This window comes from Electrophorus electricus, chromosome 24 (assembly GCF_041902795.1).
Source record: "Electrophorus electricus isolate QZ-2024a chromosome 24, ASM4190279v1, whole genome shotgun sequence".
NCBI lineage: Eukaryota > Metazoa > Chordata > Actinopteri > Gymnotiformes > Gymnotidae > Electrophorus > Electrophorus electricus.
In genome coordinates, this window is record NC_137520.1 from 9,273,539 (window position 1) to 9,291,783 (window position 18,245).

Below are 18,245 nucleotides of genomic sequence, written 5' to 3' on the forward strand. Positions count from 1 at the left end.
GAACGGGGTTTGGCTGTTGAATGTGGCTTGGAGAGAGGGCGGTATTTACATTAGCATAACATCTGGCTAAAACGTTTCTCAGACCCCCTCCTGCATATGTATACGACCATATGTATACGGTTTCTAATAAATGCTTATTAGTTGTTCTTGTGCAAAAATCTGTGGACCCTAGTGGTATTTGCTGTGACCAAGATCACTGCTGTATTAATTAATGTAACCAGTACTCTCAATGTAAAGAAATGTACAACACGCAAAACTAGATTTTCGAGGCGTCAACCGCCTCCTGCTCACCAGGTCTTGAAGTTAACCTGATGATGGAGCATGAAGAGAGACAGGGGAAAGAGCGAGCGCGTGCGGCGGGGGAGGAGAGATGTTAGAGGGCGGGCGAACGCGCAGAGAGGAACCGCAAGAGCCCGAGCACAGCACGTTTACTGAGCACGCTTGATCTTAATGCGCTTAGGTCGGGTAGACCGAAAGATGCTGTGGGAATGATCGATACCTTATGGCAGATATGGTATGCTTTTCCTTTTCGTTGAATTGAAATTATTTAAGATCATTAAGTTTAGAAATGAGTGAAACTATAAATCTATTAAACTAATTGCTGAGCAGTCACCGCGAACTGGGAAAATAAGGTTCAACTAGTATAATGAACTGGCAACCCGCACATTTAAAATAATTAGCTAGAATTTTCAGTGAAATTTCGTCACTTAAACAATTTATCTCAACTACAGAAGACCTGTCAGGACAGAAGAGCAAGGGATAGTATGGACGGAACGCCATTTGTGTTAGTTCAGAAGAGAAACGGGATAAGCCAACATCATTGAGTGCGTGGAAAGACCGGTAAGTCGGCTACATGGTTACAATGTTAAAACGTTACAATGCTAGTACTTTACTACTGCATTGCAATTTCACATAAAGTGAACAAATGAGAACTGCTTTGCGGAACAGTTAATATTGTTTTTATACTTGTGTATGCTTTCTAAATCTCAGTAGTTGCGTAATACGGTCTTGACTGGTTCACAGCATTTAGAGCGCACTCGCTAGAATGAATAAATCTTCCCACGCTCTCAGTTTACAGGCTTGAGGATGTATAAACTAGCTTGCTAACTTTAAGCAACAACAGCAGGTTAATTATAACAACAAAATAAATTATTATATTAGATCATCATGTTTTTATTCTAATATTATTTATATAATGAATGGGTGTATGTTGTAGTAGTAGAATAAATATTAACAACAACAACAACAATACTACTACTAATAATAATTATTATTATTATTACACTCTGTCCATCTTTTAATTCAGACTCTAAGATGCTCATAATACTCCATAATAAACTTGTGCATTACTGAACAGTTTGTCAGTCCTATAATGAATATTATGCTATCTCTATGAAGTCACAGTTATTGATTTGTATTATTTATATTTGTTTGGGGCTTATTTTAAATGGCCTATTAGTTTCACCTCTATGACTAGTTAAGGTTTCTTTTAGAGCTGATGGGCATTGCAGTTTACAGTAAGTTCCACAAGTCTCAGTGCAATGCAAGTGAACTGCAGTTTGGTGCAGGGATAGCTTCTCAGTGCTCAGGGGAACAATTTGGCTTCGAATGGCTTCACTAAGCTCCTTCAGCTGTGGCAAACAGCTGGAAAATATTTTTCAGCAGCAGTCCTTTAGTAGAACAAAGACACTAGTAGCGACAGTAACTCACAGAGAGCCGCACTACTTGATTCAATGTCAGGTGTTGGTCATTAAGACAAACAACTGCTAAAAAGTGTATGTCAGTAGCATTAATTGTGTTATCATTTGGATGAAATATATGGTGTCACAACAGCTTTTAGCTGTATAATTCAGATGTATTATAATTTCATATTAGGATATTCCAAACAGCAATGGATAATAAATAATAATAATCCTGGACAATAAGTAGTCAGTCAACTGAATAAAATGCTGTGTATTTTTAATTAATAATGAAATAGACACAGTTCTTGGATATACACTCTGACCTTTGGACCATGTCGTGGAAATATGTAGAGAAGCAGTTGGAATGCATCTGAAAGGCCGTCGGTGTGGTGTGACATTGTGGTGGTCCCGGCATGAGCTGCACCTCCGGTGCACCTACGACGAAAGTCACATTGGATGGCTCACTTTTATAAGCCAGGCCGCCATCCCCATGTATGAGGGTAGGTGTGATTAGAAGCAGAGACCGACGTGGTGTGGTGCATGCCTTGTGTCCAGCACAGCCACGCGGCAGCCTTGAAAAAGCAAACGCTGGATGAGTCCAGAGCTCATTTTTCTTCACTGGCAACGGAGAGGTGTTGCTAATGCCTCCGGGGATACAGAGATGCTAAGCTGCTATCAGTGAGCTGTGCAATTACAGGTACTTTTTCTGGATGCTGGAAGTACATTAACAAAGATGAGCATTTAAATAAACACATGAATTGACAACAAATACAATAATAACAAATAAATAGCACTTCTGCTTGCATTAATATGAATAAAACTACCTTCATGTGTTCCATTAAACTGCACCAACACGTAGTGGGTAGATACAACCCAAAGATTCAAACATTATTACTTGCCTTCATGTGGAACATTATTCAGTGACAACTGCTATTACCAGTAACATCTGCACTACTGTTGGTTTGATATTAAGAAATCAAATATCCAAACACAAATGATAGTCAATGTTTAATGCTTCAGAGAGCAGTATGTTATAAACACAGGGCCTTTCAGCTGGGAGTGGTTTCAAAGTCCTTTTGGGTCTCATGGCTCAGGCAGGAGTGCTAGTTTGTTTAGCTCACCGGCAGAAGCCCAGGGAGTACCATGACTTGGTTTGTTGACACCTGCCGAAAAATAGCCACTTATGTTTGAACCCATAGGAATGGGTAATGAGAAGGCAGTGAAAAAGAGTTTAGTTTTTTTTTCTGCAGGACAAAAGCAACACGCAGCAGTCTGTTTGAACAAGGCAGCTTATGTGGAGTTAATGAGTGTGTGTGTGTGTATGTGTGTGTGTGTGTACCTGAGTCATTAGGGTATGCAGGTCCATTTCCAATATGCAAGCAACTGTATGTTATGCACTACAGACACCCATCTCTCTCTCTCTCTCTCTCTCTCTCTCTCTCTCTCTCTCTCTCTCTCTCTCTGTCTCACACACACACACACACACAGACACACACACACACACACACACTTTCTCTCTCTCCCTCCCTCCCCTCTCTTGCACACATGCAGACACATATACAAAATGCGCATTCCCCTCCTACACACTGGTTTTATGTGTGATTTAGCGATATGACAACATGTCAAAATGTGACATATGAATGTGACTCTCATGCAGCTTTAAGTGCTCTACAGCTAAGAGCGCTTGCTTTCCTCAAACAGACTTTTGACACATACCCATCAGGAAACTACATCAAAGTCAATAGAAAGTGTGCAAGGAAGAAGAACTGATCTAAACTTGGAGATGGAGCACACGGGCCTGTGACATGCACAGGAGCAGCCTGACGGAGCCCCAGCTACTGGCCTAAGTGCAGCTGAGGGACAAAACACTACATAACAGGGAAGTGGGTTAGCCAAACAGAGAGGCCAAACAGTGGCCGAGTGGAGCGGGGCTTGTTCTTCTACCACTGAGTACTTTTCCATGACAAGAGACATACAAAACAAGACTATGCAGTGCTACGAAGCAGGGCACAATAGAAGAAAGTGGCTGCGTGGTGTTTATCCTCGGCTGGATCTCTCTCATCTTAATCACCTAATCTGTTAGGGGGTGAGGCGGGAGATGGTCGCTTCACTCAGTCCCGCTGCGGCGCGTGTGGACGTGCGCGCCTTTCCTTCCTCTTGCCGTTCCCCAGAACACGTCATCCTTTGCCCTCTTCACCTCTTGCTCCTCTCCCCCGTCGGTCCCCCTCTTCCTCTCTGTGCGCCGAGTGCCCCCCTGCTGCGTCCAAGCCGGAAAGCAGAGCTTACTTGGGCTAACTGAGCCTGGTTCCCCTCAGGCAAAACTCCCATAACTCAGGCAAAACTCTCTGTACAGGTGCAGATACAGAGAGACATGCAGTGCTGTTTGCTCCTTATCTTGATTCTAAGCATTGAAACACAACACTGGGATAGTATTTTATGCAATCCATGTATGTTTCATGCCTTTTAATATCTAAAGCCATTTTTAGCCAGCTTAGTGGCCCAGGGCTTCTCTCTGGTGCTCGCTCATGTGTGTACATGTGCCTGATCCCCCAAGGCGGGTTCAGGAGGACTCACTGTTCCCCGAGAGTCGGCTGAGGGGCTGTGCCGGAGACTGCCTTCCTCTGCAGTTGTTGCCTTTAGCTCCTGGGAAGAGAGCGCCGGTCCTGAAGGTGACCGCATACAGTCGTCCAGCAGGTGAAAAATGAGAGTTTGCATGACATACGATGCACACATGCGCACATGCGCAGCTTCGATCCGAAACAGAGACCAAGATTTGAATTACAATAGCGCTTCAATTATTTAAAAACAAAAAAGAGAGAGAACAAAAGAAAATGAAGGTGCACTGCAGAGCTTATAAGAAAACCCAGCAGAAGAATGGGTTCCAGGATGGAAAAGGGAGCATGAAATTCAGAGAAAGAGAAAGAGAGACAGAGAGGGAGAGACGGCGAGAGCGAGATATGAGAGCATCGCTGTTCCCTACAGTAGCCTCACACCTCCTCCATCTCTGTCAGATGCTGTTTTTTCTCCATCTGCCCTTTGACCTCCAGGAGGAGCGCAGCAGGGATCTTGGAGTATATTTAGAGTCTTATCATCAGCTGACGGGGGTCACCGAGAACGGGGTGGAGTGATATAGAAAAAGAGATGGAGGGGGAAAGACAAAGAGCAAAAAAAAAAAGATTTTTGTGTATTAATCTGACTGCTGACAGAGCTTGCTCTGCACCAGACTGCCGGTTTAAGTGTTTTGCAGCATGGGTCAGACTCTACCAGGAGCGGCTGCCACACTCATCATGCACACTGTCACAAGAGCGTCAGCTTCCCTTGCAAAGATGGCAACCACAGACTCCTGTCAGATTCCCAGTGAACTCGGATGCCAAGGTCTGACACTCGTGAAGCTCACCGTATCCAAAAAAAGATTCAATTTAAAAGAGGCTCTCAGAGAGGGATCGCTGTGATCTGTGGAGGGGCGGAGGGAGGCCTGAGAGGGCGTGACCTGTCTGCCCAGGACACCGCTGGACTTCATCTGCTAGCTTGGTGGTCCTTCATCAGTTGCGAAGTCTGGGGACCCGTTACACAAGTCGCTTCACTCATTTACTAAAGAGTTGCGATGCCTCCACGATGGGCCATCCGGAGTCGGTCTGCGATCAAAGGCAAATGGGAAGCATTTCATCATGTTTTCCTCACAACGCAACACACACACACGGAAGAACACACATGCTCATATGCACAGTGTACATCCAGGAGGGAGGGAACACACGCACATATGACCTCATAAACAGGAATAAATACAGACAGAAAAATACAAACATTGATGGCCACACAGGGATGAAGAGCAGTAAACATGCAAGGTTCTCATTACAAACACCTTTGTTCCTCACAAACACCTCTGTTCCTCACAAACACTCCTGCTCCTCACAAACACCTCCGTCCCTCACAAACACTCCTGCTCCTCACAAACACCTCTGTCCCTCACAAACACTCCTGCTCCTCACAAACACCTCTGTCCCTCAGAAACACTCCTGCTCCTCACAAACAAGGGAAGGAAATTGCATCTGTTTCCACAAATGAAACCATTCACTGTTAATCAAGACCTTTTATATTTAATATCTCAAGATCCTTCAACACCTTCACCACCAGTTAGGAACCTGTATTTATCAGGCCAGATTCTGGTAACGCAAAAAAATGAACACATTTTTAAAGAATAAATACAAGTAAAAAGGCTTGGGGACAACAACAGTCTGCAAAATCGCTCATTAAACTTGTACAACACGTGCAGCTATAAAGTGTTCTGCTCACAGACCTAGAGGGAGTACGGGACTGTCTGCAAGTCCTGAGTGTTGCTTCAAGAGTTCCACTTGACTATTTTTTTTAATCCTACATCCTAACATAGTGCATGGCTCATTTTCCTACACTTGTCATCGCCTGAGTGTCCAGACCTTTCCAAAGCTAATCTTAGCCACCATCATATTTCCTTTCTTTTCTAATGTCTCTGTAGTATTAAATTTAGCCATTAGATTTTCTCCAAATTATTTTCTCATACTCTCCAGATAAATCAATCTGCAGATTAAGGTAGCAAATATTATTCAGCCACTCCCAAAGGTCAGAGTCGTAAACATGCGGTGTGGCATAGGTTTGTGTATAAGTGTTTGTATATCAGAAGCATAAGAAAATAAGAGAAATTACGTTGTTATTCACCAAAGAGAGAAGAAAGAATGACATAAAGAAAACAAATACAGAGTCACGGGAAAGAAGACACAAAATAGCCCTCTATGATTGCACAGAGACAGATGTGCAGGACCAGGAGGCCAGTTTAGCAACAAAGGCCATCTCAAATTATGTAGGTCTGCGAGGCAAAGCCCTTCAAAACTGCACCATGTGACTAAATGGGTATTTAATTGTGTTATGTTATGATTGAAAACACAGATTGGATTTAATGAGAGTTTAATTATTTTAAGCATGCTAGAGAGACACTATAAATGAGCTTGTTTCAATTATGTAATGTTTTTCTCTGATGTTCTCTCCATCACTCCCTCAAAATTAGGGACATGAAAATAGTAAGGCAAAAACTGAAAAAACCATTTAATCCAATCTGTCTTAAAAAGGTTTCACCCTATTTGTAATCGCAATATGTGTCTGTGCATGTCCACCTTCTTTATTTACACTGCTTTCTCTCCCTCTTTTCCAGGCCACAGGAATGACGGAAGCCTCTTGGGAAGTGGATCTGGCTCAGTCCAATTGCTCCGCTCTGGGGGCAGATATGTCCAGCTCCTTGTTCAACCTGAGCAGCAGCTACAGTGTCACAGAGGCCTTCCTGTGGCTGCTCCCACTGGAGAACAGCTCGTGGTCTACTGCAGGCCCTGCGTCGTCTCCTGGCGGCATGGGCCGCGTGCGGGACCAGGCGCTGGCGCGGGCCGAGATCAGCGTCCTTGGGCTGGTGCTGGCCCTCACCACGCTGGGCAACAGCTTTGTGCTGTGGGTGCTGCTGAGACGGAGGAAGCACCATGCGCCCATGCACGTCTTCATGGTCAACCTGTGCGTGGCAGACTTGGTGGTGGCCTTCTTCCAGGTGACTAGGCCTTCAGCTGGAGGAAAGAGCCATGCATGAAGAAGATTCAGCTGTTCGAGCAGCAAACATTTATAGCGAGTCGCATATGCTTATCACCTAGTCCACCATGCGCAGTAAATCTGTCCAATCCCAGCGTCAGTAGTGACATGCCAGCGTAACAGTTTGCATTGCTCTTTTTTGCAATATATAATAATATATGACAACTAGTTCCATCCTAAACATGTTGGCTTTTCCACCCCGTCAGTCTCCCATCACCCCGGATTTACAGAGCAAAGACATGGGGAGGAAAAGGCATTTTCCCAAAGCCAAAGTGGCAGAGACAGGTCACACTCTTGTCAACTCCTTGAACACCCCCCCCCCCCCATTTCTTGCGCAGGTGCTGCCGCAGCTGCTGTGGGACATTACGGAGCGCTTCCAGGGCCCTGACCTGCTCTGCCGTGCCGTCAAGTACCTGCAGATCGTTGGCATGTTCGCCTCCTCATACATGATCGTCGCCATGACGGTGGACCGCCACTATGCCATCTGCAGCCCCCTGCAGGCGTACCGGGGCGGCGAGCCCTCGCGCTGGAATGTCCCCATCATGGTGGCCTGGGGCCTGGCCCTGGTGCTCAGCTTACCGCAGGTGAGGCATGGTGAAAAAGCCCCGGCCGGACGTGTGCCTGACGTCGAGCTGGGGATAGTGGGTGGAAGGGGGTGATGGTAGGGTTTACATGGGGTGTATTTTGGGAGCCTTTGTGGTGGCCATGCGTGAGTCGTGCCTCCTCTGACCGTAGGTGTTCATCTTCTCGAGGTCGGAGGTGGCCCCGGGCGAGTTCGAGTGCTGGGGGCACTTTGCTGAGCCATGGGGCCTAAAAGCCTACGTCACCTGGATGACCATTTCTGTCTTCATCCTGCCGGCGCTCATCATAACCATCTGTCAGGTAGCTCCTCCCCTTTCTGTCCTCGCCCATTCAGAAAGTTGGTTAGTGTTTAGTGACTCTTTATCGCTGGATTATTTTCCTTGTCACTGTGCCTGTGATCATGACCTTTCCCCACCATTTCAGTGGGATTAGTTCAGATCCTTCCTCACAGTCCGTGAGGATATAAAGGGACCCTTGTGACGACATGGGGTCAAAACGGACTGCAAATTCCAAGTGGCAACACAGACAAAACCAGAGTAATCTGCCTAGACGGAAGGAGATTATCACATCGTCTGTGCTGTCAGTGTCAACAGTTAAGCACTGCAGTAGGAATTGTTCCCAAAGGGTCAGACTTTTATCTCCCCAGGCACATTGGGGGAAGGGGGGGGATGCCTCTAAGCTGTGTGTCCTAATGTGAACTGAGCAGACAGTGTAGGGCTTCCAGACACATTTACTCCTTCTGGGTCACATGCCAGGATCATATAAGCTTCTGACCTCTGGAAACCTATGACATAACATGGAGTCACTTCATTTTCACATAGTTAGCAACAAGAGCCACTTGAAACAAATTCAGTGAGCGGTTGCTGAGAGTGTTGTGAGGGAACATGGAGGATAACTCCTCTCCGTTCCTTTGCTGATGTATGACATCTCTATTTTGTCCCTCCATCTCAGGTGCGCATCTTCAGGGAGATCCACGACAATATTTACCTGAAGTCAGAGAGGATGATAACTGCGGAATTTAAGAGGAACTCTGTGCTCTTCCATTTCCCTCCGAGAGAGGGGCACCATGGGAGGACCTGCAAGGGCAGAGACAGAGACAGGCAAGGCAGTCACCATCATCAGACGGACAGCAACCACCATAGGCGACCTCCTGGAAACCCCGCATACCCTTTACCCTCCCCCATGGATCTTCAGAACACACGCAACAGCCTTTCCATCACCCCTCCCTGTCGTAACTCCACCTGTGACCCCGGCTCTCTGCACCTCTCCCCCTCAGAAATATCTTCCCCTATCACACCTCACTTACAAGACTTCACTCCTGACCTCTCCCCTACCACTCCCTCTGACCCCTCCCACCCGCACCACCTACCAGCCAATAGCACGTGCGCTCAAGCCAAGGCCTCTTCTTCACTGGCTGGGCGGCTATCTGGAACTCCAGAACTGTGGCCAGACATGCTCCCGGACACAGCAGCGCTCGGCCTGCCTGCTCAGTACCCTCCCCTGCTGCCTCCCCCGGGCGTGTCCAAGGCCATGTCCAAGACAGTGCGGATGACTCTGGTCATAGTTCTGGTCTACACCATCTGCTGGTCTCCCTTCTTCATCGTCCAGCTGTGGGCGGCCTGGGACCCCAACCCACCAGACCAAGGTCAGAATGCAGATGCCCAGGCACGGCTGGTTTCCCTCCCTGGTCACTCGACACCCTCCCTCCTCAGCTTAATAAAAGCAGTGCAGGTGTATTTGTGCCTGGCACGGATCTGCTCTTTGTAGCACCGGGCTCATATTGCAAGCGCCAGCTTGCAATAAATAGCTCACTTTCGCTCCCTCTGCTTACTTTTATCTTGGCCAAGTGCGCTATAAACAGCCAGCAAATTTCACACATTTCAGACATGTCTGGCTGCAAGCAATAAGATGAACCAAATAAGCACTGACGTTCCCAAAAATGCTTGCGATTCTCACTTTATGGGTTTTTTCACTGACATATGTATTATGGTGTGTGTGTGTGTGTGTGTGTGTGTGTGTGTGTGTGTGTGTGTGTGTGTGTGTGTGTGTGTGTATATATATATATATATATATATATATATATATATATATATATATATATATATATATATATATATATAGGTTTAACCTAACAAAGAGAAAGGAGATCTGGGCTCTTCTAGGTTTTCATTAAAAGCTCCATGGGGTCCTGCCAAATATCCCTGAAACAGTAGAATTTTTCCTATTATTGTAGTGACATTTGGTCCTCCCAGTGAGACCAATGTAGACTCAGACATGCACGCACACACTGGCAGCAGTAACCCCATCCGGAGTGTATAGTAATCCAGAGTGTATCTCATTGGCTCTGTGCACTATTTCCACCTCTAAATTAAAGTGAGCTTTTACACAGTTTGATCTACTGGTCGCCAAGTAACCAGTGCATCACCAAACAGATGGCCTTCGTGCTGGCAGAACGAATGGCACCTTATGTTCATGCTCTCATATTGCACTAATGACCTGTTATTCCGATTGAACTTGAGGAACCTTCAGGTCAGCAGCCTTACTGGGTTTAATGCCTACAGATGCAGAGCCCTGCCCACTTAGCATTATAATGGGCCTGATTTACACAAGCTTCTGCGAGGTGGTAGCTCGGGGAAGGCGTAGTCAGCCTAAGGACTGCACACTTTTCCCAGGTGTCCAGTGGCAGATTTCTTTGAAAGTCCAAGTTTCTGTGGCAGAACCGCGGTTCCGTAAGGGCAGGGTCCACCCCCACCCACCCCCGTGCTCTTACGCCACGCTCCCTTCTCTGTGCTGCAGGAGTGGCCTTCACCATCCTGATGCTCCTGGCCAGCCTCAACTCCTGCACCAACCCCTGGATCTACACGGCCTTTTCCAGCAGCGTGTCGCGTGAACTGCTCGCCCTGCTGCGCTGCCGCGTGCTGCCAGCCTCGCGCCGCACCTCGCTGCCTGACGACTCTACGGCCACCCACACGTCCACCACCACCAAGGACAGCATCTACTGAGCCGCCCCGTGCCGGGCACATGCGCAGGAGCACACGTGGGTACAGGGCAGCATGCAGACACATACACGTACTCACCATCACTGCTACTGGTGAGCAACAGTCACATGATGGCATACGTGGACAAGCGTAACACAACGCAATGACCATGGCGAAGAAGCAAATCTGTCGACTAACCCAAAGATGTGCATTTTTGGGGGTATTTTCTCAGATTTATGTATTACTGTAGTTATATAATGCAATAGCCATATCTAAATCTAATGCTAACCTTAACCTTAGCAACCAAAAGGAAATCTTGGCTTTTTTATTTTCCAACTGCTATTTTTTTAAAGCAATTTTTCAGCCACTTTTTAAAAATACTTTTCTCTCATACTTACACATACACACACTTATATACTCCATTATATACTCCATCAAAAGCATGAAAACTCTGAATGAGATACAGGTACATAAGCAAGCAAACACATTTACCCAAATACACACAGACGTACTAAAAGAGGACTTGTCAAGACCTCCAGGGCAACGGGCCACAGCCGCTACCTAAAGCACAATGTACTAACAGCAAGGAGGACGAGGAAGGTAAAGGACAAACTTACGTGGGACGGATCCGATCAGAAGGGCGGCGTCATTCTCCGTTCTCTCTTTCTGTCTGTGCTGTCATCAGTTAGGTGCAGTGGATTATACAGACACATCATCATACAAAGCCACCTGAAGGAAATACTTTAATGGGAGAGAGGAAGGAAAGTGTGTGTGTGAGGCATGCACGTAAAGATATACGGCTGGCCCGGTGCACCTCTCAAAGAGCCACGGTCCACTGGCAACAATACCATAAAGCAGGAATGTCTTGAGCTCAGTAATGTGAATGTAAACAGTGGGAAAGGAATGTGTGTGTGTGTGTGTGTTTGTGTGTGTTTAATTAGGGGGGGGATGTTCAGAAATAAGCTGTGATAATGTGACACGTTGGCAGATGGTGCACTACAAGAGAAGCTCTCGACCGGTAGAGAACCAGGTGCAGGAGAAGACAACATTGTTGACACAGAGGCCGATGGAATGAAGGGATCACGGACATTGCCAAATAGATTAATCTACATTAATTAGATTAATTTGAGTGTTATTTGAGTATTATTTTGAAAGCAGTCTTGGGAATCTCAAATGGAAAGTGCTGGGAGGAAAACTAGAGGTGAAATGTTCCTGTATTTGTTTGTTAGGTGCCATGCATTGTTGGAGTGTGGGAGGTGCATCTTATAACTATGTAACCGTTGCAAAACAATATAACTATTGCAGAGCTTATAGCAATACTCATTTTGGAAATCCCATATGGAACTGAGCAGTGCAGTTAACACTGAAGTCCCATGAGTCCCCCACCCCAAAAAGGCACTTAGCAGTGTAAAAGTAAGCCATACTACTAGGATTTAGATTTGATCTAGTTTTTGGATTTTGTCATGTCACGTGCTGTCCACTGGGAGAAAAGCATATCAGCATATCCACCCTACAACCCCAACCAGACAGGCACCTTCACACCAGAGGCAAGGATATAACGTTGGGGAGAGAGTCTAGGTGCTCTGCATTGTAAAAGAGGCCAGTTCTTTATCACCTGCAAAAATGACCAGAACTAAAGTGAGAGAAATAATGAGATTAAATAAACTATACATTTGTTTAGGCAGTGCTAACTACGTATTTAAGTAACTACATTCCATGTCATCATATTTGAGAAATCTAAATTCCATTACATTTAAAAATGAGTGAAAACTGTCCACTAATGATGTAGGCAGGGTAATCCCAGCTCCACAGTGACAACGGCTACATCCGAAATTAGGTTCTACACACTATGCACTCATATGTGATAGTAATACATACTATTCATGTTCTCAGCACAGCTGTATTACGTCCATATACAATTACAGCTGAATATCTCATGACCTTTGAACTTCATGACCAAAATGTTCGATTTGATAAATTAAAGCGCAGCAAGCTTTTAAAAGTTCATGTAGTGCAAAGAAATGCCCAACAAAAAAAAAAAGCAACAATTACACAAAGACCAAAATGTCTTACAGTGTTTTGACAATATTGAAATCATTAAGGGGAGAAACCACAGAAACCAGCTGACAGTATTTGATGTGAGGTTATAACAGTAAGCCTAGAAGAGTAAGATTATTATCTAGCTAATAGCTATTCAAACATTTTACAAAATGAATGAAAAATATAAAGTTCATGAATCACTTTTGTTTATTAAGCATTATTCTTACACTTGAAAAATGTTTCACTGACATCCACCATTTTGCATAGGTTTGACTTCAGAAACCTCCCAGGACAATGGAATCACAGGGCTGAATAATGTCCAGTGTCTGCACACTTCAACATTTCACCTTACATAGTTTATAATCCAGGCACTTTTCAATATTAACTGTAAGGTTTCGGAGTCACTATCCATCCTAGAAGTACTATTTTGGCATACTGTTTAGTATAGATGTATATGATTCCGGATATATCCAGTGTGACTAGGTGAAAGATTAATATCCTACATCCTACATTCTCTGAATGTCCTACACCAGTTCATTTATAAAACTTAAAACATGAAGATTAGGTTGCGCTCCCGATTTCAGCTCTACCTCCAGTGGGATTATGATGAGGCTCACTAGTTAGAGCCATGGGACCATTTTTATTCTCCTCCAAAGATATTGATTAATTTATTTGTACAAAAGATATATAACAAATGTTCTAATTTAATAATGCATTCAAGGCTTAAGCATATACTTATGTAAATATATCTTACAAATATTACCTCTGAAGTGCCTGTAAGTATTATTTGGTTTGGGGTTTTTTTTGTTTTTGGATTTTTTTTCTCTCTCAAAAAAACACAGCTTTATAACCTTTACTATGACTATTAAATGTTAGATAATTGACCTCAAAGTGTCAAAAAAGAAAAACAAACAGCAATTTCACTTCAACTTCACAAGTGGCTCTGATGTATTCTAACATATTTACGTTTCTTGTAGGCACGCTGTCTTATTGAGCAATAGGGCCTTTGTCAAAATTATCTATGTGGTATTGTGCAATCTAACATCTACTTCTTTTAAGGCTGTACTTTTGAAATCTACAGAGCATATATTAGGATATTCACAAACACTCATCTCCTTTTATCATTCTGGAAATTGCATTAATACACGGCATACAGTATGTGTATTATATTAGATATTGTAATAAATGATTTTTTTTTAAATTCTTAGAGCCATTCTTTCAATTCATGGTCCATGTTTCACAGATGGAAGTTTCCCCAGTTGTTTTACAGCAATGTACGAAAATCATGGCTGCTCTTAATGATCTAGGCAGCACAGCAGTGAGTAAAGACAGCAGTCCATTTTCTCAGCAGTCGCAGATTCGTACTTCTCCTTCCTGCTTACATTTTGGTGTGTGTGTGTGTGTGCAAAGGGACCAGTGTTGCTGGAGGGGCTGTGTTACATATGTACAGTACACAGAGGGCTACCTAGTCTCTACTGCTCTGCTGACGGATTTGGTTCCAGATCGCCTGGGTTCCACTGATTGGCATGTCAACTGGAGAGAAGATGAGTATGTATATACCTGTTTTATTCACTGTTAGCCTAAAAAAATGTCTTTCAGCCTCTGTTCTCTGCATCCAAAGCCAAAAGCCCAGGGCTCTGTGGATAACTGTATAAGGAGCTGAAATACAGTGGCATTTTGGGGGAAATGTGTCTGACATTCCTGGTGTGATGGTATTAGGAGACACCATAGCTCAGCTTTCTCTGTGTGATCTCATCTCTCATCCTGATAGCACACAGAGTGGGACACAGCGAGGCAGCAAATGCTAGCATATGTGTTTGAACACACCACCAGTTGCCATCACACCAGGATAATACCATCTACTGTAAAGAATCACCAGGCAGTCCAGAGTCTCTTAAACCACATTGATTGGTTATGTACGTGTGAGACCATCAGTAAAGCACTTGGTCTAAAGTGTTGCGAAGTGGAAATTAGAATCACTCCGACTGATGGAGGTGTGGCACTGTGAATTAATTATTCTCTCCCATACTGCAAAATTTCATGAGATAGAGGCCTGTTGTGTCCTCATAAAGAGGAGGAATCTTTATGGCCACTACACAGCTCCTTGTATTCATGAGCTGGCACGGAGCACTGGGAACAGCTGCAGATGGTATTTTTAGAGATTGACTTGGAATAAAGGGGGGGGGGGTAGAGAAGCCCATGCCCTTACACTAGGGGCAGGGGTAGAAAAGCCCATGCCCTTACACCAGGGGCAGGGGTAGAAAAGCCCATGCCCTTACACCAGGGGCAGGGGTAGAAAAGCCCATGCCCTTACACCAGGGGCAGGGGTCGAAAAGCCCATGCCTTTACACCAGGGGCAGGGGTAGAAAAGCCCATGCCCTTACACCAGGAGCAGGGGTAGAAAAGCCCATGCCCTTACACCAGGAGCAGGGGTAGAAAAGCCCATGCCCTTACACCAGAAGCAGGGGTAGAAAAGCCCATGCCCTTACACCAGAAGCAGGGGTAGAAAAGCCCATGCCCTTACACCAGGGGTAGTCACTGTGTTATATAAACACACAGCACCAGCCCTTCTTTGATCCTACCTCTCGTACTCCCTCACAAACATCATTACATCACCTCACACACATACATCTGTATAGTTGGCAGATCACCCACGCGATCAAAAGCAGCTATTAAAGATGCTGAGAGGGTTGTATGATAACCTTGAAATAGTCAGAACAAAGTGAAGGTCTGTTTGTCTCCAAATAGACGCTGTAAGAAAAAGTGGAGGAAATTGAAGAAGAAGAAGGGTGTTGGCCAGAAGAGCAACACGTGTGCAGTGAGCTGTTCTCACCGTCTTTCATCCGGGAATGTAAAGAATACCAGAGGGAAGAGGGCAGAGGACAGACTTGTCCAGGCTGAAAGATAATAGTGTTTCAAGTCTAGAGGACAAGGGGGGGCGATTCATCGCTGTAGAGCTGAGTGGTTTGCATTTGCGGAGATGAGTGATGTTTATTGTGGGCAAATCAAAAGACCTGTAATGGACACGCAGCTGGGAGTTAATGAAACACTAAACAAAGTAAAAATAAACCAGGAATACTATAAAGCAGAAGCACCGGGAAACAAATACAAAGAAAAAGTCGGGACATGAAACCAGGAAGTTAACATGGTGACACTTTATTTAGACTGGACCTTTCCAGATTAAATAAACACTCAGCAGACTCTCAATGATATATCAATGAAGTAGAATCTGAATACATTCAGTAGATTTATCGAGAGATTTTCAATTGATACAGTTAATTTACACAGTCAATAAGATTTCATTTTTTAATTTGGTGAATACAATTGTTTTTCACTTTCCTTGGAATGTCCAAGTTCATATCTGTAGCTGTTAACCTGAAGTGAACGAACTTGTAACAGGTATAATACATACCATCTTAGCATACTCAATATGCTGTTATAGACATGCTGTTGACAACATTCTGTAACAGGGTTTTACCTAGATTTGATTTTGGAGTTAGGGTCAGGATTAGGTTTTAGGATTAGGATTATGGTTTTTATTAGGTTTTGGGTTGGGGTAAGGCTAGTTTGGTTGGTTTGACCCTTGAACTGTACTATTTGTGACTAAATTCAAGTGTAGGTGCATCCAAACACTGATTTATGTCTAACAATGATACAGAATCTATGTTTATTAATCATCCATAAAGGACCACTCAAAATACAATGTTACCATTAACATCAACATAAAATAAATTAAAACATGAAAACACAGTTTATAACAAAAAAATTAACAATACACCACCAGCAAAAGGACAAAGACTAGGAATATATATACACAGGTAACAAACATGGGACACCTGAGGACGAGTACTGGGAGCTACAGATGATGTACTATAGGTGAGGAACATGAGAAGGGGGTAGAGATGGGGAGGAGCACACAAACCAAAACAAGAAAAGCACATGGCACAGGAAACACAAGAAACCAAAGACAGACACAGGAAGACAAGGGGAACAACCATAACAGAGCGCCCTCCAAATGGCATGTATGTGGAATGGACACCATGACATGGTGTATAGGCAGATGGATAAACGGTGATGGAAACGTGAACAATGACAGGGACAGACACTAACAGAAATGGGAAGAAAAATGACATCAAGGGTAGGAGAGACAGACATCAGAGCAAAAGACAAAGGTTCTGAGTGCACAGGGAAGTGGCAAGGCAGCCAGACAGGGAACTGGGCAGCAGGAAGCATGGAGGTCAGCGGGACTGGGAGGCACGGGGACGTCAGTCTCTTGGGAGCAGGGTGCAGAGACAGCACCCCCAACAGGGCGGCATCTTCCACAGCAGAGGCTGGAGACACAGTAGTAGAAACTGACAAAGAGATCCCTGGGCATGCCCTGAATCCAGCAGTCTCCCTCAGGAAGGGTCAGACAAGGACTGGCTGGACATAGGAGAAGTAGACGTAGAGACACACCGCCTCACAAAATCCATGGAAGCCCTTCTTTTCGGAGGACAAGGCATTATAGGTAGATGGGGCTAATGTGACTAGGACTGCCGACAGCAGGACAGAGGTGGTCAAGACCTCAGGGGGCTGTAGGCTCGGCAGATAGCTCAGACAAGGTAGCAGGCAGGACAGCAAGATCTGGAAAACTGAGCCTGCATTAGCCTTAGAAATATTGAAGGAGGATGCAAGTGCAAGGGATGTTCAATGAAGTACATAGTGAACATGAAGATAACCAAAGCAGAAAAGACACAAAGGAATAACTAAATACCAGAGGGATATTGGGACAATGATATGGGAAAAGATTGTGACAAGGATTAAGCACAGGTGAGCATGCAACACAAACACAAGGATCCAAAGACAGACACAGGTAAACAAGGGGGACTACCATGACTGTCACATTACATAAGTATGGGGCAAAGCCAGAGAAAAGCAGGAAAGAGATGGAACAAGGGAAAGAGGGAAAGGGAGAGCAAAGAAAACTAGGTGGAAGTTTTCTGCACAGTAACAGGTACCCACAGAGCTATTTTCCATATTGAGGGGCACTCACTAGACCTATGGGACTGTAACTAGAGAAATAAAGACTCTGAATGAGTAGACCAAAGGAAAATGTGGAATCAGGGCTCCAGTTGTTTTTCATTGGGGTCACAGACAGAGTGGTTTTATTTGGTAAAAAAAAAAAAAAAAAAAAAAGTGTGGGCAGATGCCCACAGAGAGCCAATTAGTGAGATTTATCAGTAATGCAACATTCTCTCCTTGTCTGACAAATGCAATGCTCTATTCGAGTGCACAATAGAAGCTTTGATTTCCCTGCTGGCAAGATATCACATGGAAAGTGTGCATTTATGATGCAGAAAACTTTATTTTATGTTTGGTCCCA

General features: G+C 44.6%; 1 protein-coding gene across 3 annotated transcripts; it reads left to right on the top strand.

The window, feature by feature from the left end:
* Window positions 1–385: 385 nt before the first annotated feature.
* On the top strand, window positions 386–17,975 carry avpr2ab (arginine vasopressin receptor 2a, duplicate b). Of its 3 annotated transcripts, XM_081706991.1 has the most exons (9): window positions 386–514; window positions 732–840; window positions 6,865–7,245; window positions 7,622–7,867; window positions 8,019–8,165; window positions 8,817–9,510; window positions 10,662–14,201; window positions 14,294–14,431; window positions 15,632–17,975. In XM_081706991.1, the coding sequence occupies exons 3-7, from the start codon at window positions 6,874–6,876 to the stop codon at window positions 10,865–10,867; spliced, it is 1,665 nt and encodes a 554-aa protein (XP_081563117.1). In that variant the 5' UTR covers window positions 386–514; window positions 732–840; window positions 6,865–6,873; the 3' UTR covers window positions 10,868–14,201; window positions 14,294–14,431; window positions 15,632–17,975. The 3 variants fall into 3 exon arrangements, with proteins under 3 accessions (XP_081563117.1, XP_026882750.2, XP_081563118.1); XM_027026949.3 differs by having other exon boundaries at window positions 10,662–14,431; XM_081706992.1 differs by having other exon boundaries at window positions 392–840; window positions 10,662–14,431.
* The last annotated feature ends 270 nt before the right edge of the window (window positions 17,976–18,245 follow it).